This window comes from Manduca sexta, chromosome 14 (genome assembly GCF_014839805.1).
Source record: "Manduca sexta isolate Smith_Timp_Sample1 chromosome 14, JHU_Msex_v1.0, whole genome shotgun sequence".
Classification (NCBI taxonomy): domain Eukaryota; kingdom Metazoa; phylum Arthropoda; class Insecta; order Lepidoptera; family Sphingidae; genus Manduca; species Manduca sexta.
In genome coordinates, this window is record NC_051128.1 from 2,725,027 (window position 1) to 2,751,861 (window position 26,835).

General features: G+C 37.1%; 1 protein-coding gene across 2 annotated transcripts; it reads right to left on the reverse strand.

Annotated features, from left to right (window-relative positions):
- Positions 1-1,741: 1,741 nt before the first annotated feature.
- LOC115447495 (ankyrin repeat domain-containing protein 13D) lies at positions 1,742-25,229 on the reverse strand. 2 transcript variants are annotated; one of them, XM_037438590.1, is made up of 12 exons: positions 24,927-25,229; positions 22,391-22,532; positions 19,815-19,985; positions 19,124-19,267; positions 18,500-18,677; positions 17,993-18,221; positions 17,606-17,776; positions 17,134-17,251; positions 14,911-15,173; positions 12,207-12,316; positions 6,959-7,158; positions 1,742-6,660 (listed from the first exon to the last, which is right to left on the reverse strand). In XM_037438590.1, exons 1-11 carry the CDS (start codon positions 25,029-25,031, stop codon positions 6,963-6,965), a joined length of 1,827 nt encoding a protein of 608 aa, XP_037294487.1. In that variant the 5' UTR covers positions 25,032-25,229; the 3' UTR covers positions 1,742-6,660; positions 6,959-6,962. The 2 variants fall into 2 exon arrangements, with proteins under 2 accessions (XP_037294487.1, XP_037294486.1); XM_037438589.1 differs by lacking the exons at positions 1,742-6,660; positions 6,959-7,158; positions 12,207-12,316 and having other exon boundaries at positions 14,012-15,173.
- Positions 25,230-26,835: the final 1,606 nt, after the last annotated feature.

Sequence of the window (26,835 nt, forward strand, 5' to 3'; positions counted from 1 at the left end):
CACGAACGTTGTAACACACTTGATTTGCTTTCTATTGTAACGACTAGGTTAATTTAAAAATTAGTAAATTCAAGTTTAAATATCCGAAGTTTATTCATTTATCCCACGAGCCAAAGTTCAAAATAAGTCTAAACCAGCACCAAGCCACAACACTAACTTCTGGTGATCGTCATTTTTTATTCCATTTTTTTATTGTGTAACTAAATACTAAATGGCAGTGCGTTTACATAAGGCATTCCATCAAACGATCACTGAACTATTATCACATTTAAGACACAGATAATAAGGTCCTTATCAACATCTTCGATTCACCTCAGTACAGTGGCGAAGCGTCCATACAAGCCGATTCCTACCGGGTTACCTTTTGTAAATTAATTAAAAATAATAAAAGAAAAACATAAAAATATAACTAGAATAAAAATAGTATATTCAAACAAGTCATCTTATATTTATTAAATTAAATCAATACTTCAATGATATTTGTCGTTCATATCAATTCGTTAAATCGTAACTCGCGCGCAGTGCTCGCGCCTTATAGTGTTCGAAGTGAACCCGGCCGCGCATAGCTTCCCTCGCGATATTGTTGTCTCTTTCACACGCAGCGCGGTGTCTTTGTCTAATCTTTTGGAAGTGACGTAAAACATTTTGCGGCTTCATGTTGAGCTATTGGCGCGACATATTTTTAATAATTTAGAATGTATAATTAGTGTTTGTGCGTTATTAATTCTTGTTGGACTCTTTTAGGTAGCTATGTTCAAAATATATGATTATTTTGTAAGTTTAGAGACTAGACATAATATGTTAGAAGGAAATTATTAAGTATTATGATATTTTACTGATTTTAATTTATTGTGAACAGCGTATTATATTATGTTAACTGTAGAAATATTTCGCCGGGTTCCCTTTTGAAAATTTTCACCCTTCGCCACTGCCTCAGTATTTTGTATTTAACCGTCAAATACTGAACGTTACTAATATTGTACGCAGTTTATTGAACTACCGTGTTCAGAAATTTACGTCAAACGAAACATAAACAATGAGGTCGAATAATTTCAAATGTCGGCGGATGTCGCATAGAGTAGAATGGTTTATATAAACTGAAGTCATCTGCGATCAATCACTATTCAAAATAAAGGCGGCTACAGATTAAAAAAGTGTGATGGTTTATGCATTATATCGTCGCGCCGCCCTGGTGGCCAAAAAGGGCGACATTTAATTAACTATGACAGACGCACTCTTTTATTAGGCATTGAACCATAGCTAGTGCAAGATTGTCAATAAAACTACGCAGTATCGACCCGTACCGCACCTACAAGGCCAAGTCTGTATCGATCTTAATTAATCGTCGATTTTGTGACGTCACAACAATTACGTAGTCGTTCAAACGAGGCGGAATAACGTACCGACAACGGCGAGTCGAAATTAACAGTTCAGACACAAAATTGGACTATCGAAGTTAATATGAATCGTTCGCAACCGTACCTAGATTCAAAAATATTTAGTAAATATTATGTTTCGACTCAAATAACTATCTTCATCGATATCTACAGACAGTTCCTGAATATATACCAATCAAAATGTTATTTGTATTATCTTATGTTACCAATATTATAATTGCAGTTTGTGAAAATGTATGTTTTATGTTTGTGTAATAAACCGCAGAAACAACTGAACTCATATGGAGGATTATTTAGATATTTGACACAGTGGTTGCTTCCATGAATAAAGAAATTGATACATATTTTTTTTAAATAGATGGCGCTAGCGTAGTAATTAGTTTTGGGTACTTTTGTAGCGAGAAAAGTTTTCCGCTTGGACAAAGGTGCAAAGCAACACCTGGTAAGTAATACGTGAACATTGCGACCACAGTTGAATCTGATTAGTGATTTGTCCGACTCTACAGTAGAGCCCAAAGATATCGATGAAGATCGTTTATTTTGAGCGTTAATACAATTCTGTCGTATTTTAACTGCTGACATAGTGAATGAACTGTATAGCCTGACTAGGGAAATAAAAATCTTGCTATGGCGGCGCCATTTTCCCTTTGACCTTAAAAAGTTAATGTTGCCAATAAAAAAATTTAGTTCCATATGTTGCCACAAAATGGCGATAGTTTTTATTAACTTGGTCAGGCTATACGTTCATATGCAGTTATTAAATAGTAATTAACACAAAATAAAGTTGATTATTATTTCTACTAGCATATATATATTTTACAGAATAAATTGTTGTGAAGGTAGCTCCGAACGGTCCATATAAGCTGCCACAGTGTGATGATACTCATTACAATATAAACATGCGTGACTATTAAAATTGAAACTATTTTTCGAATTTTATCACGGTTTATATACACCTTTTCCGACGTTTCGAAAACCTTGCAGCCTTCGTGGTTCTGCGTAGATCGGACTACTAACAGCAAAAAAAAATTAAAAAGTTGTATAATTATAAAATGTAGGTAGACTTTGTAACTTTGACGATGATCAACACTTCAGTCACGCCCCCGCTCCCCCTCTCCCGTCACCACGAAGGCTGCAAAGTTTTCGAAACGTCGGGAGAAAATTAAAATATAAAATCCGCGATAAAATCCGAAAAATAGTTTAATTTTAATGTCTAACATTCGCGTAAACATAATAAATCATTATGCGTAACTATTTAAACGGAACGTAATGATTCTTAACTCGCTTTATTACTTCTTACTAGCTTCTGTTCGGAGCTCTATGGATAAAGTTTATTCCCGTGATAAAATTATTCATTCATTTTAGGTATGCGTAATTTATTTTTACCTAAAAGTATATAGAAGGTACATATCCAATGGGCTCTTTTTTTGTATGTTATATAAAACCCATATCATAATATTTGATTGTGTAACAAGCTTGTTAAAAATCATTACGAAATCTTACAAAAATACAGCACACTGGTTATTGCGATATATTTTCACAAAATACACGCAAATGTAAAATAAGGTTAAAAAAATATAATTTTGAGATTAAATTAAAAATACTAAAATTTCAGATTACATTTCCTAATGCCAGAGATCAAAAATATAAAATGGAAGCAACGAAACGAAATGACAAAAGGAAATATTTTTAACTGCACATCAAAATCTTTGTATATGCCAAATGGTTAATGATTATTGTGGATATCACAATTTCTAGTGTAAACCATAAAACAAAATATTTGAGTTTTTTTAAACTAAGGAACCAGTTTTGGCAAGCATGACCTAACCAAGATATAACTTATGAATTAATATACTTATTTCCGCCGATCATTTCACACAGATGTGCAAAATTAAGTTTATCTTATTTAACCTGAGAAATAAAATTGTATAATTGATTAGAATTTGTCTAACACGTGTGAGATGACTGACGCAATTTTAAAATATTTAAAAATGTCTTCTATTTCATTTCCGTTTGGCATTAAAATATTTAATTATAATCTTTTATTTGATGTGCAGCTACCACCATTGTTTATAAATTTTATTTAAAACTCTAAAATTTAAAAACTAAGCATGTTTTGTGTCTGTGTAGTGTTATGGAACATTCACTCGCTCTCGATAACTACATATTATAAATTATATTAAACTAAAAAGGACGTTTTGTGTTGACCAAAATCAATATAAAATTATTACCCATAGTAGTTAGACATTTGTAGTACGTTTACTTTAATACCACAACTATTGAGGATGTGAATATAGAATCCAAGCAATCTATACAAATTGGCTAAATGTCATCTAGTATGCTGGAAAAAACGCTACAGTTTGACTCGGAGTTTCTGTCCGATATGGAGCTAATGAATCATTTACTTTATAGGACGAAAATAAGGTCAGCAAATTAAAGCCAGATACATACCGTAAGTTAAGATGACTTCAGAAACAGAGTTTCCGTCTGATATAGTGATAATGAAACTATTACTTTATAGGACGAAAATAAGTTCAGTAAATTAACGCCGGATACAGACAAAAAACTAAGTTCAACTGACCTCGCATGGCTGAGATAATAACACAAAACATGGCTTAATTTGACTACATACTTTGCACATAAGTATGAGAAATATCTAAACTTTGCGATTTAAATAAAACAGCTAAGCTTTTGCAACCGGTATATAGGTGACCCTCCTATGTGCCTTTACCATGTGGGCAAAGGATTATGTTTTTAAAAGAATTTTGTTAGCTGAATATTGTATCACTCCCTAACAGTAGATATTGATCAACACATCCGTCCCGTTATATTTAACTACGCGTTCATTTTACTATAGAAACTATATGACCTGCCGAGTGACTTGGAACATTGGTATAAAATGCATAATATTGTCTAATGGATATTAATTGTTTATATGAGATTTTATTCTTTGTCGCAAAATTAATTAAAAAATAAACTAAAAGTCACATAATTCACTAAGAAAAATTATTTTGTTGTGGACGTTGTAAATGACAAATCGAAAACAGCGGTCAAATCCGTAACATATATTAACTAAAATTAGTGCAATACAATTTTTTTCTCTGTGCATATCGAACCCACGCCCTCTCGTTACACAACCGGCTCATCAACGAAGCCACGTCATCACATTTACTATACAAGAGGTCTACTAAGTTACTACAGCGCAGGCGTTGAAGATGTATGAAGAACTGAAATATTCACCAATGTGCCAACACTCAACACGTCTCCGTTATTATATTGCACTCAACATTAAAATCTATAGGATTATTGCCGAGAAATACCTATCATCATTATTAAGGCTATATTGGCCTAACAAGGATGGATGCGAGTAACCACGGACAAACCAGGTGACCGCTAAAAAGAATGTACCTCATAAAAATTTATTATAATTTTTATCGATTTTTTAAAACACATATCACCCCTATATAACATATTATATGTATATTAAGTGAATCACTAATGACATATCATGATGTTTTATGTCAGTAATCAGATGTGGCAATGTTCTACTATTTATGAAATTTATTTCTGATTACACCTTCCCTTGGAGGAAGTAGATGTGAGCGTAATATTATTTTGCCACGAAAGTGTCAGGCGTAGAAATATGGAATTTAGCTTTTCCAAACATATCTAGTAGATATTGCTTGTCGTAAAAAGGTTTAATTAGTTATTAAAATAATTACCCATACTTCAATATATCTCGGAAGGGGTCACTTATGACCCCTATTTATTCTTCAAATACAGTGTGAAACTAATAAAATTTCTTTAATTAAATATTTATTAAACTAATGATTAAATAAATACCATTCTACATTATTTATTACAGTGGGTCATTTTTGTCCACCTTCTCGATCCACCCTAGTTACATGAGCCTTTCTAACTTATCCTAATTGTAGTATACCTCATAGGAAGAATTATAATAGATTAATATAAATAACATATTTATTGGTAAACAGCGTGTTTGAAAAACTTGAAATTTTAATGCAATTATAAAGTCATTAATGGGTCCTATTTGACCCAGTCGTCTTTACGAATATATGGAATGAAAAGTATACCCGTATGACATAATATAAAACATATTTTTTGTGTAAAAAAAACTGACAATTCTATTTCTTTTGAACTGAGAGTATAAAATGGAACGGAAGTAATATTAAACAATGCATACACTATTATTTTTTACTATTACAAATGTGTGCCATTTACTAGAATTATATTTGTTTTGAAGCATTTAAACGTATGTCGCGAAGAAAATATTTATTAACCAAGAAAGCAACAGTAAAACTAAATAAGCAACACAATTTCCTACATAACCAAGTTTTTCAACCACACTGAACTTAAAGAAGAAACGTGGGAAGGCGGAAGTTTTGGGCACATGGTTTAATATTACTTATTGGTAGACTTAATCTGCCATAACTGTCTAAGGTATAAAAACTTGGGGGCCTGCGGTGCGGGGAGCGGGGAGATAGTAGGAGTAATTTATATAGTATTTTGGTTGATTTGATGTTTTTTTTCTAAATTATTTTTTTCTAAATTATTTATATAAATTTCCTTTGCCTCTAATGGAAACTGTTTGATGTTTGATATACAGAGGGATTACAACTAGTTGGATTTAAAGTTTGTCTTATATTAGTTGTGAAAGACACATTGAATACCGGTTCAATAAATTGGATTTTAAAGAGATAAAAATATGAACAAACGAGACCCAAAAATGCATGTCTTAGTTCGTTCTAGCCTTATAGTAAAGGTGAAATATGCATTTTGTTCAATTCTATTTTTTTATAGTTTATAAGTCTTTGCTGTTTTAAACTCATCAACAGTCAATGGAACACAGTAAACTGTTAATTAGATTTCAAATTAAGTTTTATATTTTTTTTCCAAAATTTCATTCTAATTACCAATCCAAAAATTACTCTACGCCAACATTGTATCAATTTCTAATCAACTATACTCAACAATATTCATTAGCAAAAGACAATTTTTTGATAGAGAATCCCTTTCCTACCTCTCTGCCTTTCTTCTCTTTAGGTAAAAGGCACGGTAATTGTGACAACTAGCAACTCCTACCTTGAACAATGGTTGTTAATCGTTCTCCCCGCTCGGCGCAGACCGCGGGCTTCTCTTACGTGTGACCGCTATTGGGACTATTTAATTGCAAATGTATATAGTATTTTAGGCGTAAGTCTTGTTTGAGTTGGACGTTATATATTCTTCTTTAAGGTGAGATCTGGAAAATTAATAAATGCAATTAGTTTTACGATATTGAACTAATAAGTACACAGAATTTTATATTATGTAAGTATAATAAAATGTTGATAATTTTGAAAAATAAATCGAATCTTTTTTACATAAAAAAATATAATAATATTCATTTTAGTTTCAGTGCAGTGTAAATTATATTAGTCAGAACCATCTTACAGTTTTACTGATCCATGAAGCAGCAGGTATCAATAGACTGATTTTTTTACCCATTTCATGAAAAATAAAACTTTAACGAAACTGCATGTATTAGTTGTAAAACGCACCAATTCACTTATCAATGAGCGAGAGCCGCAGCGCCTCGTCGAGCGCGCGCTGCTCGTCGTCGAGCTGCTGCTGCCGCGACAGCTGCTCGCGCGCCGACAGCGCCAGCGCCGCCTGCAGCTCCGGGTCCGGCTCCGGCGACGGCTCCGGCAGCGGCGAGGCCGGCGGCAGCGTCATCGCAGCCAGGGAAGCCTCGATCGCCCTGTCCGCACTAGCTCTTTAGCACTACTGTAGCAACTACTTTGTATACAATACGGAGGCCCGTCAAGGTAAGTTTCAATTTCAAAATCTGAACAACTCGTGATCTTGAGACTTCAGGTGTTAAGGCTCTACAAGAGTAGAAGTTCCAGATCTACGATCTAAATTGCATTCCAATTATTTTATAGCTTAGAAACAAAAAATACAGGCACATGAAATTTTTTTCAAGTAAATTTTTTATTGTCTGACTAATCTAAAACCAGATGTTTATTTGGGAACCTCTATTCTTGTCATACATGGGCATATTTTTTCTACAAATAAAAACATTGTAATATCAAATTGGCACCGCAAAGCATAAGGCATCACGTGAATAAATAGCATATTAAAAATGGTCACCCGTGTCATAACACTTTGCATGGTCATTGTGCTCGATACACAACTAAGAAAGACACACATAAATATATAATTATACTTGTATGTGCATTATAGAAGATAGAATATTTTATATAATATAAGAAGATAAAGTTGTGGAAGGGGTTCACTAAAATTGGACGTATATTCCCAATTATTTTATTGGGGGAAATACTTTTCTACCTTTAATTAACACTTTAAAAAGTGGCAAAACGTGTCAACGATGGATCAAAATTCTATTACGAGATACAAAAAAAAACATAATGTATTAACAACACGCCACTATATGTCAAATGTAATTAAATTAATAAACTTACAGAACTTTTTACACGTTTTTCTGCAAATAAACTGGTATTTAATTTATTTAATAGTAATTTTAAGAGATGTCAAATATAGTAAACAAGACTTCTAACATAAGTTATAATAGATGAACAAGTAATTTAATAATATTAATAATAGTCGATTTGTTAGAATAAGTATTCATATTATAATATGTGTATCCATTACTGAAAATAATATCGACATCGAATGGTCTAATAAAGAGAACAGCATTAGACTGGTGAAGGCACTTTTGTGCAATACCAAAGCAAGCAAATTCTTATGATGCTTGTTGACTGAGCTAAAATAGAAACAAGGCTACAGAGCCCGACTACATACACACTGCAAATTTATTTTTTTATACCTAAAAATGTTTATGGGCATCATAAAAACACGACGATCATTTTATTAATGATAAAAAATATTATTAACAAAATATGTATTATCGCTCTACCTTGTTATATTACCTTAATGTTATTCTTTAGAGCATATAATTTATATTAACAATATTATGATAAATCTTCTTTACTATGATAATTTTTAGAGCATAAGGTATTCGTTTCGATTTTCGCAATAATTTAGAAAGCCTGTAACGATTTCTTCAGAGAAAACAAAATACTAGCAGCTAGCACCACAGTGTAATGAATGAAGTGTATGTATATGGAAAATAATTGTATGATTGCAGTTCAAAGTCGGGTCTCCATTAATCCTATGCGTTGTCTGATAACTCGATAAAATCATTTCATTATACCATATCGTCGCTGTCATATCAAAATGTCGTATGATTAAATAGCCTGTTACAGGAAACAAAAAAAAATATTTTTTTCTAGGACTGTGTAGAACGTTTTTTTTTTAATTTATTTTAAACAAATGACGGACTATATTTTTTTTTTTATAAAATCCAAAGATACACTTTGATATGACAACGTATGCAAATTGTATTGAAGAAAACTAAATCTAAATCACCTCAATTCGCTTAAAAGAAAGAAAAAAATTAAACAAAAAGAAAAAAAATTCAGCGACAACGCATTTTTCACTAATGCAGACCCGACTTATATAACAGTTACTCACGGAAGCACGTCGCCATGCACCCTGATAAAAATAAACAATGCTAAAAATCGAAATCTATAAATTCTATTCCGTATGTTTTTAAAGTTTTCAAGTGATAGCAACAGCCCATAAACGCCGACAGAACCAGTATAAACAGAAACCATATATTTTAAAACACAATAGCAACATTCCACAACGCTTTGCCTATATTCAAGTACCAAATATTAACCATCAAAGAAACGATTGTCGGCCAGCAAACCACCTAAGAATCTTTGTCTATTGTATGGACTATCTTTTGCCCGCGGTTCCGCCTGCATGAAAGAGTTTTTCCAGGGTAAAAAGGTCCCACTTGATATTTTTCTGGGATAAAAAATATCCGGCTATCCGGGCGGATATAAAATATATCCTACTACAAACAGATATTATTTATATCTTTTTAATTAATAGTGAGTATCTTAAGATGCTGACTTTAATTTGACAGCGACTCAGCTGATATCGCAATTCAGAGCGAAACCGTTCATCTATTAATATGGCTTATAGTTTTCTACATCTACGGCTCGGATTCATAGAAATCCAGAATGCGCGAGAGTCGCCATCTTGAACCAAGCGGCAGTTGTGAAAACTGCTGTCCATTTACTCCAGTTTAATAAAAAAGGTCACGCAATACGACTATGATTTTCCAAATATTTTCAGGAACAGGTACTCTGGGCTGTTAGTGAGCAGATTATTTTCAATTTAGTAAATTATTTAGATTTTACAGTTATAGAATGTTAAAATATTTAAACAGCTTGTTTGAGTAATAGATTTATGTTGGTTTGCCTAAAGGTGTTTCCACACCAAAGTTATTTTTCGAAGCATTATTTGCAAGTGTTAGTGCGCAACAACGGATAACAAAAACCTTTAAGAACAGTCAAATTGTTATGATAACCTGCAATAAGTTAAAAACAAAATATTCCTCAGGGTTGCTTAAACACAGCAATATGAAATAACATCCGTTGACTCAAAAATTGACGAACAAAATTTGTGCTTTACGCATTCTCCACCTACAATTATTATTTTTTTTTTACTAAATATCTAGTTTTGTATCCATAACCAATGTTATTTCATCAATATCGACGCCATAAAGAACATCCAACAAGGAGATAAACTTATAGAAAATTATTTAATGTTACCATGTAGCAAAATATTGCACCAACAATAACTTCAGTGTGGACGCCCGACATGGTTAAAAGTCCAAATATTTGAACGATACCTCATTACATGATTGTAGTGTGCACAGCTTTAATAAAATCAATAAATATTTCAAAATACCCGCTATACTCCACGCTGGCCGATTATCATTCAGTTTATTTTCAACTGTAATTACTTACAAAATGTATTTCTTAATAATCGTATTAATGACCTCAAAAGTGACGTCATTTGACATCGCGACTACTCCATCACCATATAAATATCCCAATTTCACTGAACTCGCGTCCGCCATAGGGCTCGTGACCGAAACCCACGAAGTCACTTCAGAAGACGGATACGTACTGACCCTATTCAACATCCCCGGGAACAAGTCCCGTCCGATCCTCATCATGCACGGGATTATGGACAACGCTGATACCTTTATATTACGCGGAAACGGATCCCTGGGCTACACGCTGGCCAAAGAAGGCTACGACGTGTGGTTCGGCAACTTCAGAGGCAACAGATACAACCGACGTCACGCCACCTTGGATCCAATCGAGGCGGAGTTTTGGAACTTCACGTACCACGAAATTGGATACTACGACCTACCGGCTATCATAGACTATATTTTGAACAAGACGGAACAAACACAACTGTCTGCTATTGGCTTTTCGCTTGGCACGACGATATTCTACGTACTGGGTTCAACTCGCCCTGAATATAATACGAAGATCAAGATATTGATATGTCTGGCACCGATTGCGTACTTCAAACATGTGGAGCCACCCGTATCTACGCTAATAGGCATGGCACCGTATATAAGTTTCATTACACAGGACATGCCAGAATTGAAAGTCGACAAGTCTAACTTTCTAGCCACGTGCCAGAGTCCAGCCAGTGTTGAAGCTTGCAGACAATTTCTATTTTCATTCGCCGGAGCGGATGATGAAGAGATCGAGTTGGACTTTTTTCGTACTTTTCATGATACATCCGCCAGCGTATCAAGAAAGTTGGCCATACATATGGCGAAATCAAGGAAGGTGTTTGCCCAATACGACTTCGGATCTCAGAGGAACTTGCAAGTGTATAATTCGGCTGTACCACCTCAGTATAATTTGAGTGCTTGTGTTATGAAAATGGCCCTGTTCGTGGGTAAGAACGACAAGCTGTCTGTTATAAAGGATGTGGAACTCCTGCGGGATCAGTTGCCGAACGTCGTCGAGTATCGAGTGGTGGACCGCGACTTGTGCAACCATTTCGATTTCGTTTGGGGCAGGAATATGCATGTGTATTTATTGCCATACGTGCTTGACACGTTAGAGAAATATTCGTGATTCAGTATTATTGTCAAGACGGAAGAATGACAGACAGAACAATGTCAAAAAAAAATGAACACAAATAATTGTATAGTTAAGTTCCAATTGATTCTACTTTATAGTCTGTGTTCAACCTTTATACAAAGTGAAAAATGTATAATATATTGCTTGCTACAATATTAATTTCATTATTTTTCTGTATCAACTTGCTATAGCTAATGCAACGCAAATTATGCTCAAGAGTAGGATATAATCTTAGAATAAGTAAAATTCACTCGACAGGTACCCAAAAAATGCTGTCACGCTGTCACAATAATATTAAATAGAAAGATGATTTTCGTCTCATAAAATATACTGAGAAAACAAACAAAACGTGTTACGCTTTAAAATGCAGCAGAATTATGCAATATAATTTGACCTTTATGGCAATGACTAAAAGTCTCACTCATGTCCACTTCATAATGTTATAAAGTCCGACTCAGTTCAATTAAAAATAGTTTGCATAAATCTCAACTAAGCTCAGCACATATCGATAGCTCACTAATACAAAATTCTATGTTTTATATTTTTGCACAAATTAAATTATATGGATCACATAATTCTATGCTGTTTTCAGTCATGATTTCCGATTATCCCGAAAGATAAATAAAGGGAAAAATCAGAAACTATTTATTTCAAATTTAACACCACAATTTTTTTTTAAATAATTAAAAATTAACATAGTTCCTCGTACTAGTGAGCCAGCGATATAATAAGATAATGTTACGACTAGTTTTACATATACCTTTGTAGCTGTCTCTCTTCATGAGCTAAGAGTTCTTGAGGCGAGTCTTGTGATCGTGGAGGCATCGGTGAGGACGGCCGGGCACCTCTCAACGCTTCCCAAACATCCACCTAGATTAAATAATTGTATACTATACAAATTGAGTTTAAAAATCAATCTTGTTCTTAAAGCACTAAGGTATAAAAGACTATGAAAATTAAAATTTTAAAGTTTTTTTTGTATGAAACTATAGATTCATAGATACGAATGTCCATAATTTAAAGATTAGTATGTCTTACCATTAACCGCCGCTTTCAATAAAATATGACAATCCATTTTTTCGATCTATGGCAAAAATTGACCAATCAGAATAAAGCAATTTTTGACATGCACTCAAATGATTTATTTTGATCGGTTAATTGACAAAATTTTAAAATATAAACATGCCTAAAACAAAAATAGTGTTTCTTAATTTTTCTACTCTGAGTTCGAATATGAATTTTTTTTTGGTACTTAATTTTGATGAAAAAAAAAACGAAAAATACTTGATGACCTCATACATACGGTTGTATGAAGTAGTTCCTTGGTCCACCTTACTATTTATTTAAAAAAACTAAGACACCGTCATTTGTCAATGTCAAATGTTAATATTGCAATAGGTAGCTCACAACTGTCACTTTCAAAGAGAGAGAGAGAGAGAAATAAAAAAACTGTCAATTCACTTCTTTTTTCACTGCAAAGTAGTCATTGCGTCTTGAGCCGTATATATGACGTCATTTGGTGCTTACGTCGTTTTAGAATAAAACAAAATTCAAAGTGAAAGTCATGAATGAAAACATCAGAGTTTTGAAAAAAGAAAAATATGGGTCTCATAATTTTAGATCTACTTTTATAAAATATAAACATTTGAGTATGTAGAAAAAATGAAATGTTAATTCTCGGGAACAGATCGAGGATTAGGATTAAGATCGTGTATTAGATATCGCCGTGCCCGCCCGCCGCCAGCCACTGCACGTGCGGCGCGGGTGAGTGTGAACATGACGCTAACACATGAGAGAGCCCGACCTGGTCATCATGCGTGCCGGCCTCCATGAGGCTCTGCTGTATGGCGTACTGCAGCAGCGCCTCGTCGTGGTTGGGCGCGTGTCGCGCGGCGGCGGCGTCCCTGTAGCCGGCGCCGAGCGCGAAGCAGCCGTCGTCGAGCACGCAGGCGGGGCGCGCGCCGTGCCCGCCCGCCGCCAGCCACTGCACGTGCGGCGCGGGTGAGTGTGAACATGACGCTAACACATGAGAGAGCCCGACCTGGTCATCATGCGTGCCGGCCTCCATGAGGCTCTGCTGTATGGCGTACTGCAGCAGCGCCTCGTCGTGGTTGGGCGCGTGTCGCGCGGCGGCGGCGTCCCTGTAGCCGGCGCCGAGCGCGAAGCAGCCGTCGTCGAGCACGCAGGCGGGGCGCGCGCCGTGCCCGCCCGCCGCCAGCCACTGCACGTGCGGCGCGGGTGAGTGTGAACATGACGCTAACACATGAGAGAGCCCGACCTGGTCATCATGCGTGCCGGCCTCCATGAGGCTCTGCTGTATGGCGTACTGCAGCAGCGCCTCGTCGTGGTTGGGCGCGTGTCGCGCGGCGGCGGCGTCCCTGTAGCCGGCGCCGAGCGCGAAGCAGCCGTCGTCGAGCACGCAGGCGGGGCGCGCGCCGTGCCCGCCCGCCGCCAGCCACTGCACGTGCGGCGCGGGTGAGTGTGAACATGACGCTAACACATGAGAGAGCCCGACCTGGTCATCATGCGTGCCGGCCTCCATGAGGCTCTGCTGTATGGCGTACTGCAGCAGCGCCTCGTCGTGGTTAAGGCGCGTGTCGCGCGGCGGCGGCGTCCCTGTAGCCGGCGCCGAGCGCGAAGCAGCCGTCGTCGAGCACGCAGGCGGGGCGCGCGCCGTGCCCGCCCGCCGCCAGCCACTGCACGTGCGGCGCGGGTGAGTGTGAACATGACGCTAACACATGAGAGAGCCCGACCTGGTCATCATGCGTGCCGGCCTCCATGAGGCTCTGCTGTATGGCGTACTGCAGCAGCGCCTCGTCGTGGTTGGGCGCGTGTCGCGCGGCGGCGGCGTCCCTGTAGCCGGCGCCGAGCGCGAAGCAGCCGTCGTCGAGCACGCAGGCGGGGCGCGCGCCGTGCCCGCCCGCCGCCAGCCACTGCACGTGCGGCGCGGGTGAGTGTGAACATGACGCTAACACATGAGAGAGCCCGACCTGGTCATCATGCGTGCCGGCCTCCATGAGGCTCTGCTGTATGGCGTACTGCAGCAGCGCCTCGTCGTGGTTGGGCGCGTGTCGCGCGGCGGCGGCGTCCCTGTAGCCGGCGCCGAGCGCGAAGCAGCCGTCGTCGAGCACGCAGGCGGGGCGCGCGCCGTGCCCGCCCGCCGCCAGCCACTGCACGTGCGGCGCGGGTGAGTGTGAACATGACGCTAACACATGAGAGAGCCCGACCTGGTCATCATGCGTGCCGGCCTCCATGAGGCTCTGCTGTATGGCGTACTGCAGCAGCGCCTCGTCGTGGTTGGGCGCGTGTCGCGCGGCGGCGGCGTCCCTGTAGCCGGCGCCGAGCGCGAAGCAGCCGTCGTCGAGCACGCAGGCGGGGCGCGCGCCGTGCCCGCCCGCCGCCAGCCACTGCACGTGCGGCGCGGGTGAGTGTGAACATGACGCTAACACATGAGAGAGCCCGACCTGGTCATCATGCGTGCCGGCCTCCATGAGGCTCTGCTGTATGGCGTACTGCAGCAGCGCCTCGTCGTGGTTGGGCGCGTGTCGCGCGGCGGCGGCGTCCCTGTAGCCGGCGCCGAGCGCGAAGCAGCCGTCGTCGAGCACGCAGGCGGGGCGCGCGCCGTGCCCGCCCGCCGCCAGCCACTGCACGTGCGGCACCGGCGTGTCGCGCGCGAAGATGTTGCCGAACGTGATGCGCGCGTTCAGCACGTGGAACAGCGGGATCTCTGGAACCAAAGCATTGGCAATCATACCGGCTCTGGACTACTCTGCTACTGAACGGGTTAGCAGACTTCACATACCCTCAAAATGTTAAGGAGAATTGTCAGATATGGGGCATTCCACGTGAAGCGGGCACGGAAAAAAAATCGATGTCTCAGATTTTCGCAATATTTGATTATGTTATACCCGTATATGACCTCGATCCAGACACAAAATATTTTTAAAGTATAAAGTCTGGTTAGCGAGTTAAAGGACTTTGAAGTTTTGACTGGCCGGCTGGTATACGCCACTTCGAATCCAATTATCAAGTTTTTAAATGTTACAATAAAATAAATAAAGCAATGAAATAAATACTTCATTTAATGAGCTTCTTTATTGTATTTTTGAAAACTGAAAAATGTTTTTTTTTTCTTTGAAAAAAATGTGTTTGAAAGTTTCAAACTTGAATTTCACAAAGTTGGCATATTTTTATATTTTTTATTTTTTTTTTCTAAAAATAGCTACTATTGTATAGATAATCCCTGCGAAGTTTCATAATGGGCTGAGAAGTCGTTTAGGAGCTAGATCGATTACAGTGCCGAAGCGCGGCGGTCGCCAGAAAGAGCGAAGTAGTAAAAACTTTCAATTAAACTAAATACTTTATATCACAGTATTTTATCATGTTTTGCATTGCTTTAAGGATTCAATTACATCTAATTATAATATAAAAAAATACATTTATATTACTGACGGTGCACAATAACATTTTAAAAAGATTTAAATTTATTAGCTTGTTATATTTCAAACAGGATTTTGGTAAAGATGCAGTATTTCATTTTCGTACCATTTCACATGGCAGAAGGGCAATTTGACGGTCTCGGTGGTAACCTAAAACGCCTGGAGACACAAGCTAGTTTACATAACGCATCAAACAAAGCCATTACGACACCCGACCGCTTATACATATAGGCTAGCACATCAATGCCATAAACTCATATTTATTATTACTACTACTATTTATTATTATTACTCATATATATTTTAATGTTTTAAACTTCTATTTCACAAAGTTGGCATATTTATATAATGACTTTTTTCTACTAAAATAGCCAATATTGTATATAGATAATCCTTGCCAAGTTTCAAATGTTGTTGTGCACCGTCAGTAATATAAATATATTTTTTTATATTATAATCAAATGTAATTGAATCCTTAAAGCAATGCAAAACATGATAAAATACTGTGATATAAAGTATTTAGTTTAATTGAAAGTTTTTACTACTTCGCTCTTTCTGGCGACCGCCGCGCTTCGGCACTGTAATCGATCTAGCTCCTAAACGACTTCTCAGCCCATTATGAAACTTCGCAGGGATTATCTATACAATAGTAGCTATTTTTAGAAAAAAAATAAAAAATATATAAATATGCCAACTTTGTGAAATTCAAGTTTGAAACTTTCAAACACATTTTTTTCAAAGAAAAAAAAACATTTTTCAATATTCAAAAATACAATAAAAAAGCTCATTAAATGAAGTATTTATTTCATTGCTTTATTTATTTTATTGTAACATTTAAAAACTTGATAATTGGATTCGAAGTGGCGTATACCAGCCGGCCAGTCAAAACTTCAAAGTCCTTTAAGTCGCTAACCAGACTTTATACTTTAAAAATATTTTGTGTCTGGATCGAGGACATATACAGGTATAACATAATCAAATATTACGAAAATCTGAGACATCGAGTTTTTTTCCGTGCCCGCTTCACGTGGAATGCCCCATATGTAAATTTCCTCACAATGTTTTCGTTCATAGTTCACGCGAACGATAATTATAGGTAATGCACACAGGACCGGACAGGACAGGTGCAGGTGCTCATTCCATTCCCAATCAAGCTGTGGTACACTTTAAAGTACACATACATTCTACCAATTCAGCAAAACCGTAATGCAAAAAGTTTTTAAAATAATTTTAAAAAATTAAACTCACCTATCTTAACAGGAAACCCAGCTGGCAGCTGCATTTGCACGAAGTCTTTTAATTTCGCAAAATGCGGTGACGATATCGCCGCCATGAGGTCCAAAATGGGCATGATTTGTTCTTGTAACTGAAAATAACAAATTCAATAGTTCAACCATATTTTACACTAATGCGATGCTCTGATATATTTCAATTAAATATAAACAATCCAGAAAATAATAATCACCTATATAGCAGTAGAAAAAAATTCAAGTTGCGTTTGTAAGTTTCTACTGGAAAAAATAGTTCAATAAAGTACCGCAAGATAGCGTTATATTAAAATAAATATCTGTATATGCATGCTCTTAATTTTTTTTTATTTCGTTCAGTTACGACGATTCTTTGGAAATTGGAACGTTTATCAAGGTAAAGAAAAATCATTATTTATATTGATACAATGGTATATTAAAAATAGTACTGTGTTAAAAATATCTTTACTAACCTCTAAAGGATAATCTTCGCACAACCATAAAGTAGCCTTAAACTTTTGCACCTTGGTGGTGATCTCCTTCGGCCGGCCGATGTCCTTCTCCATCGCCTCGCCGGAGAAATACTCCTCCCACGTCACCGGAGTCAGGTCCTCACTGGACTGACTGCTTGGTGGTGTATTTTCCTTTTTAGCAAAGTAAGTTTAGTTTTACACTTGATGATGAAGACTTCGACCATAACCCTCCTAAGAAATAGGCGAAACATGGATGCCATAGTTAATGTTCCCAATTCTGTGATAAAAGCCGTGGGTGTCATAATTAAATGAGGCAAATGATATAAGTATTTTATAAATTTAATTCGAATCACGTTCACCGTGTACAGCTGTGTAGTGTACACTCACCGAGGCGTGTGTGTCGGCGGCGTCGGCGGCGTCGTCGGCGAACGCGAGCAGGTCGGCGAGCGGCGCGCGCGCGGCGGCGTGCTGCGGGTGCGCATGCGCAGCGCGCGCCAGGTGCTCGCTGCGCGTCTTCGACACCAGCTGCACGTTGTTCGCGCCGAACACCTTGCACTCGTACCCGTTCACTACTTCCGTCTTGTCCTGCCGCCAGCCCCAGATGCCGCTCTTGTTTCTGATCGTATCAAGTAAATCTTTTGATAGCGTGTAATGGCCGGAAATATATATTACTAATTATAAAGAAATTGATTACACTTTTGGGGAACTTTTGAAAATCTAACTAACTGTAGAGCAAAAAAGTAAGCACTTAGTTCCCATTTTCTATAAAATTGAGTCTAGAACGTACAGTCCACGCATGAGCTTTCACGGAATCATTACTTCAAGAGTCAATAAGATTCCTCGGAACTCACACGCGGACTGTCGGTGGGTTATCCGTAGCTGGTAGTGAATTACCTCTGGAAGCTGATGTTGTCAGTGTCGAGGTAGTTGATGGCGGTGGGCTGCGCGAGCCGCGCGTCGAGCGCATGCGCGCTGGGCTCGGGCCAGGCGCGCGCCTCCGTCACCGGCTCCACGTACTCGCACCACATCGTGCCCGCCTCGTGGTCCAGCTCCATCAGCCGCGCCGTGCGACCTGACAAATAATATGATAGACAACCTTACAGATTATTGTTTCTCTATAAAAAAAATTATAATCATAAAAAGTTAATTTTGAGTTAACATGGACTGCACATGACGACTTCACACAGACGCACAAAACAACATAAGTGTAGTTCAACAAAGGCCTAGTGAGATCCGTGCCCAGGCAGTTAAGTTGTGCCTACACCAAGACGTTGAGGCATACACATAGTTTCTTAAAATAACGGACACGAAAACCTTTTTTGAAATAAAACACCTTTACAATCGTATTGATTTAAAAATCGACAAAACGAAAATGCGTCACGATATTTGAAAAAGGAACACCATTCAACCAGCCAGCATGCTACATTTTGCATCCTTTTATTTTTTTAATTACACTATAAACACTTCTTGGAAAATGATTCTGGGTATAATTATAAGTACGTAAACAGTAGTCCTCACCCTGCCCTCTAAATATATAAGTCCTGTCGCCCCTCTGCCAGCAGTTGTTCTCGAAGCCGACGAGCGTGGTGTCGACGCGCACGTTGCCGCCGCGCTTGTACAGCTTGTACGTGTCGAACGGGCACATACGCGACACCAGCGGCACTGCGAAACAACAAATTAACTATGTTATACATCTAGGCAGAAGCTATGTAAGTCTAGACTTAAATTTCAGGTATAGTTGAGTCAAATTTTAAGACTGATATAGATATGATAAACACTTCTATTGAAATATTTATACGCGTCATAAAAAAATAAAGTGCCTAAATGCCATTACATAATGTGGTAAGCATGATCTGTAGACTTTTTTCAAAGTTCAGCAGAATGCCTCCGCCAAATTACTAAACCGGTTTTAACAAAAAACACTAGTAGGAACCTACATTACTCCTGAGTGCTATAGGCTACTTTTTATACCGGGAACATATTCATCTAGGAAAAGGTTTCTCACATGGGTGGAACCGCAAAAAAAACTAGTAGTGAAATACAATACAAAATTGCTATTGAAATTTCAGTTTGCTACAGCTAAATAAATCTTATCAATCTCGAATCCCATTACTCCTCTTTCAAGGTCTACAATACCTCCAAGGGCACTGAACACTTACCACAACATAATCTACTTGCTCGACTCAGGTAACTACTGCAAAAACCTTACCCCAACTAGTGAACTCCCACTTCATCTCGACGTAGAAGTCTGGCGCCATGCTAAGCTTGTGCAGCAGGTCGGGGATGCCGCCCGAGCGCAGCACGTGCCGCTGGTAGTCGCGCCGGGACAGCACCAACGACAACAGCGCCGGGTCGCCTGTAGACGTCGCTTCCTGTACCGCTGTAATATAACAGATAAAAAATCTTTATTACGCACTTGTGCTGAGTCAAAAGAGGTTGCAGTGTTCCGGAGATTATAAAAAAGTTACGTTTAAGTATGTCACCCAATTCCTTGCATTTGTAAAACAAACACACATCTCGCTTTTGTCCCCGAAGGCGTAGGCAGAAGTGAAACCAGGGCACCCTCTTTACGCTTGTGTGTCCCACCTTGCGTGCCATAATATGATAGGGGGCAAGCCTATCACACATTCCTGACTCAGACCTGATATTGAGCAGTAAAACCCAATATCACTTTGCTCGACCCGTGCAGTTAAAGGATGATCTATAAGTGCTCGTATTTCTTTCAATAAATGAAACTAATTTATTCCACTAACTCAATCATAGTCATCTTAGATTATGAGAAAAAACATTTGAATAGTAACAAACAATAATTTTGTAAATTTCTAAACAAACACTATTTGTTTTTTTTTAACATTTCTTGGAAATTAGCCCTAATATGTATTCCTAGGCTTGCTAGTGCCAACATTTATCGCGGCGGTACACTCCTTACATATTTTATTTATTATTCCAGTAATTCATGCCAAGTACGCGATAAATTCCCTTTTAAGATATCTCTTGGCAACTGTCGTCATTACATAGCAAACAAGGATATCTACGTAATGGTAAGGATGCGTCTCCACTGGAACAGAGAAGCGTGGTGTTGAGCTGAGTTTTATATTGAATCAGAGACAAGACTTCGCGAGGTTTACCCCGTCGGGCTCATTGCTTCATGCACCAAACATACAACGTACAACATTCGTACATTGTTTCTTTTTTTATTTTAAAACAATAACAAAGGTATATTAGTGACTTTCAGATACTTTACGTAACATAGTTGTGAATATTAGAAAAACATTGTCACTTTAGATACAGGCGTAGGCGTGCAGGAAAACGTTACGGCGCGTTACACGGGGGAATGGAGTGATGAAAAATCTTCAAAAATTGCATTACGTAAGACTCAAACGGCCCCTTACTTGCGTTGGTGGAAACGCACCCTAAACCGAATCATCCCATGAACTTAACGGCATGGTGGCAGAAGTGGCGTGATGCCAAATATCCCCTATAGCGGAAAGAATAACAGTGGTTTGTGTGCCAAAACGAATACCTATTTATTGAAAAAGCCTACTCGCAGCACCCCCAACCTCCCAGAGTTCATTGTGTTGTTATGTAACTATGGAATGTGATATCTAGAAAGGCGGAATTTCGTTTGGCAAAAGACAAAGAAACATAACTAGAATATAAAGAAGGTTTTTATAATTCCCATTTTTTGCAATACCTTATTGGTATTAAGGATTTTTACGATTACTTATTCCTCGCATTTCCCTGACTTTCTTTTTCAAACATATTTAATATACTAACATGAACAATCTACTATTTTGTTATATGTATGTATAGATTTTAATATCCCTAATCATTACCAGCCAACTCGCACAAACCAGCGCGGTGAACCAAGCCCTCATCCCTTTCAGTAGTAGAGGCGGTCCGCGCCCAGCAGTGGGACGGTCAACTATACAGAGCTGGCATTATTATACTGTCACTACAATGTTCTTTTTATTATTTGTTATTCAACTTCACATAAACTCAATTAACCTTGTCATTGTGGACTTAATTGTTAGACATCGTCCTGACTGACTATCGCACGAATTTCAAAATAAATCGCACGATTCAACGCTTGTACAATTTACTGATCGCACGAACATTAATCAGGACATTGTGTCGTAAGCCTGACGGCTTGTTCGTACGATTGCCAACTAGGACGCCTTAGCGTACGAACCTAGCCAAGGATTCGTATCAGACATAAATCAGATATAACCCCATCAATCATTTACGATAGGTTTTTGGCAATGTGTGTGGAAATAAGCTATAATCAATAATTTTACTGATAAGTAAACCAGACTGCTTATTATCGCATCACATTAATTTGTAGATTACGCCATACATTTGCTTTTGTGTTACAAACAACATTGTTTGCATGGAGGTACTAAATTCTATTCAAATGATTATAATATAATAAAATCTACAGATCACATACAAGAGCGTGCCTGTATCGCTAATCCTCGACGAGTACTGGATTTAGTATTCTTACTCTACGATTAGTTTTCGAATATAATAACGGATACTAGACCCACTCTGCAACTTTGCCAGAACGACAATGACAATGTGTGAAGTAATTAAATGATTTGTGCAGTAGTTCTAAGGAAAATCAAAGATTTTTTTTTAATTGACGTGATCAACATTTTTAAGTAAATACACTAGGTTCAAAATATGCAGAAAAATTTGCTGTTTTCAAATAATATTGTAGGCATAATTTAATATAGAAATAAATATTCCATTAGCGATTCCGCCATTAATATATTTATTCCTCACCTGTCCATCCGTCCTTCTCGCAGTTGACATCTGCGCCAGCGTCGATGAGCGCGCGCACCGCCTCTATGTGTCCGAGCGTGACGGCCAGCAGCAGCGGGGTGCGTCCGCGAGGGTCTTTCAGCTCCAGCTCCTCGCTTGTGTACTGTGGGATCATTTATTTTCGTAAAAAGGAGAATAACTCACTAAGAGTATAATGTCATTTTTTATCGTATGCCCAGGTGACGTGGTATTAAATGATCTTTAAAAGCAAGATGGCAATGGCCTCCGAAATCTCAATATGACTTTACGTGTGTTTAAATTATGTTTTGTGATATCAATGAATTTTACCAAAGGAAGGTCTTTCTATGGATAGAGAAAGTTGAGAAGAAAGGACACTTACTTTACTTATTTATTTATTTACATACCCAGTTTAGATTACAAACTAGTAGGAAACATCAACAAAATAGTGATACATATCAATGTGGAAGTTTGATAATAATTTATCATTTATCAATTTCTATTCATGTCCATAAGGTGTAAAAAAAATATGATAAAATTTAATATTGCTCATTTTAACACCCACTTCCTGAGATTAGCAAAGTGTTTCCAATTATTTGGCTGAGAGACTTCTAATAACTATATGGCTTCCTTTGAATAATGAGATTATTTTTTAACATCCTTTGTGGGGTTTCATTGCAAAGGATCCTTTTTTAGCTATACTGAAGAAAAATATTTGTTTTGAAATATTTACACTTCAAACTTCTAGGAAATATAAATGGCTCATGGCATTACTACATCATAATGAATCATATATTTTGATTAGAAGTTTTAATGTACAGTGGACTAACAGTAGGTATTGATACTATACAAAAACCTCATATTATCTTTTTATTTTGTTACAGATATTCATTTATTTAAAACTTTCCTGTTAGCTAATTCTAAAACTGTATGTTAAAATTAGTCATAACATACAACAGCACAAAATTAGCTCAATGATGAAATTACTAAACTGACTCAGTGGCAGACAATGCAAAACTCTGGAAATGTTAATTTTTATACAAAAGATTGTAAGAGTGCCTATACTAAATAAGAAAGGACATTTCAAAATTCATCTTAAAACGGTTTAATCCAAAATTAATAAACTGAGTGATAAGAGAGTGAGTTTCTAATGTTATGCAAGTTATCATCAGCCTATATCTTTGTCCACTGCTGGACATAGGCCTCCTCAAATATATGCCACTTTACACTGTCTTTGGCCTGTTGCATCCAGTTCTTGCCAGCAACCTTGCCCAGATTGTCACTCCACCTAGCTAGAGGGTGTCCTGCAATAAGTTCACCGAGAAGTGGTCTCCAAGTTATGCAAGTAACAAAGCATAACCCTAGACACATGATTTATACAAGGGTTTGTTATAATATAATTTGAGGACTAAGAAAGGACATTTCAAAATTAATCTCAAGGGGATTAAACCCTGTTGGTCACAGTTTTCCTGATATAAAACATGTACACACAATAAATAAACTTTATATAAGTAGTCTTTAAGTTCGATCTGGAAATCTTTGCAGGCCCAAGTTCAGCAGTGGACATTCTGTTGCTAATGATGATGAAGTAATCTCTTATCCCCTTATTAATAGACTTTTTTTTCATAGGACGAAGCATTGCTGTGATAACAAATCTATTTCTTAGCTTTGTTTATCTGACAGCCAATAATATTCAAGTTGTATCTCAATATTAGCCAAGGCTGCCATGCCGTCAGCATAGAGAAACAGACTTGTTATCACGGCAATGCTCCATCCTTAGATAAATAATGTCTATGAATAAGGGGGTAAGTATATAGCCTCATGATTATCACCAAGGAGTTTAAGCAAACTTGGTATACATATTTATATGAAAATGTATGCTGCTTTTAAATATAATAATGATAAGTGCAAACATTGTTCTCAGATGCCACAGATATTAAATGAAAAGAAATATGGACACAAAGAACCCAGATTCAACAAACATTAACAGAACATACAAACATTTGAGTGGCTCAATTTCATGGATTCTGATTGCACAGCTTAATACACTATAAAACTTGATAAAATAAATTGTTTTAATACTTAATGGACTGTTCATATGCAGTAACTAAATTTAATGAATTTGAATACTTGCACATTAACATAATAATTTCCAACCATATTATGATTAGCATAAGGTGCAATTTATCATAAAAATATTTGTCTTGATAAGTATTTACTGCAAACGTAAAGCATACAAAATAAAACAACAGTATTCATTATAAATGTTTTTTTGTTTGACATTGCAATTGACTTGATCATGTAACTTTATAAAGAATAATAAGTGCAGAATAAACTTCCAATCACATGACCGCTGATTTTATTTCTTAAATCACGTTGTTCTTGAATGTTCTAAATAGTTATTTTTCAACTTCTATTGTTTTAACTAATCAGAGCTACTAGATCAACAAACTTGACGTCGAAATGCCGGGAGCGCATATTCTAACCTAAAAGCTGCAAAGATCTAGCAAATATATTATTGAATTATTAAATTACGTACCTTATTCGCTTCGAGGCTGCTTTTAAGTTCTTCATGGTTGTTATTCCACACAAGCCAATGCAAAGGGTAACGCCTGGCTACCTCCTCCGCGCTTAAAGCCATCATAATATTATATCACACACAACACACACCGTATAGCGGTTAATAGTTTACAATAAATACATATCACCAGAGACCAATAAACTAGAGAGACGGTTAACTTCATACATTGATTTTAACACGATAAGGAAACCCACACTAGCATGCGTTCCATGTCTATATTATGTTATACAATTAATTCATGAATAGTTGGAACTCTCTTTCTTTCCCGACCCTTATTATTCTCACTTGCACGCAGGTTATGTTGAAAATTAAATATGGCCGTAGTACTAGAGACGTAGCCGTATTGAAAATCGATATTTTTCCGAATATACCGATTTTTAAATAATTAGGGATGTGCTTAGGCTGTTTCATACTAATACAAAAGATCGGTTATCGGTTTTCTACAGTGAGTACACGGCGTAAATGTAGTGTCACGTGTTGACCCATTTAAAATATTGACAAATAAAATAAAACAACTTTTCTTATCTAAATATAAAGATTTATTAGTAATGTTTCCATTACTTTTCACTTAATTTACCATAATTTCAGAATCTACCGATAGCCAGCGAAAATATTTTTTACTTAAAATTGCAGTCCGTATAATTGCATTTTCTGTTCAATAAAATAAAATATAGGTAAACAAAGTTATTGCTGTACTTATGATACGTTTAAAACAAATCAAATAAATTAATGAACAAACAACTAAGGCACTACAGACGCTAAAATTTTAAAAATAATTGATATATAAAGGATAAAAAAACGAAAGAAGTCAGCTCGAGCCGACAGGACAAAAGGTATATGATATAATCTTAATAAAATAAAAGGAATGCATCACGATCTTCGCCGTCGAAGAATACAATATAGGCCCCTACCTAGCTAACCCACCAGCCTTTCACTAGCTACCTAAGAGATGACTACCCGAAGAAGAAAGGCAGAAAGGAACTCCGGGCTTATTTTTTTGTCATCAATTACCACATTTTTTTTATAGATGTTGTATACAAAGTAGTCACATAGCTTATATAAGGTGGTGCACGGATTAAAAACATGGACTGGCATAAAGCAAATACATAAATAGTGCACACCGTTCAGCTGCTTACATTTACCAACATAATTTTAATTTTCATCATTACAATTCAATATTATAAAGGCAAATGCAACAACATGATTTTTGGTTGTCATCCACTTATTAATATTTTGTCATATAAATCAACAATAACATACAAGACACAAAATTGGATTGCATATAAATTTAACAATAACAATTTACATAAAATTAAAAATAATGACAATACAATGACTGCCTAGTGGCACATTTGTAAGAAAAATTACTACAAAGGACAAAAATGTTAGATATTTTATATTGAAAACATGATTTTAAATAAAAAGGTAAAAATAATATTTTTGTACATAGTAAATGAATAGAAATATGAACTATTTTGGAAACATAAACATTTTTATTTTACCGTGTTCAGCATAATTATGCATATAAGATTTTAACAACGGCTTGCTTAACAGTTAGCAAAATGAAGATAATTGTGAAGACTAGCACTATCATTTTACACAATATAAGGAGACATACTTAAGCTATTCACCATTATACACTATGCATTAGGTATAATAACTAATCTAAAACACAAAACTAAGAATTTATTTGAATATGATTATTCTCTCACGAAAAGCATTCCATGCATAATTTAACATTTTGCAATATCATATAATGGCACATTTGCTACTAAAAATGCTACAAAATACAAAAAATGTTGGATACATTATAATGAAAATATAATATTAAATTAAAGGTAAAATTACTAATTCTGCACAATGTAAA

What these genes read in the sequence shown, in the direction of transcription:
- LOC115447495 (XM_037438589.1), bottom strand. Translation starts at nt 25,031, where the DNA reads ATGATGGCTTTAAGCGCGGAGGAGGTAGCCAGGCGTTACCCTTTGCAT. An exon ending in GCAGCCTCGAAGCGAATAAG is followed by an intron (nt 22,533 to 24,926) that starts GTACGTAATTTA and finishes ATGATCCCACAG; the next exon opens with TACACAAGCGAGGAGCTGGA. An exon ending in GCGAAGATTATCCTTTAGAG is followed by an intron (nt 17,252 to 17,605) that starts GTTAGTAAAGAT and finishes TGTTATTTTCAG; the next exon opens with TTACAAGAACAAATCATGCC.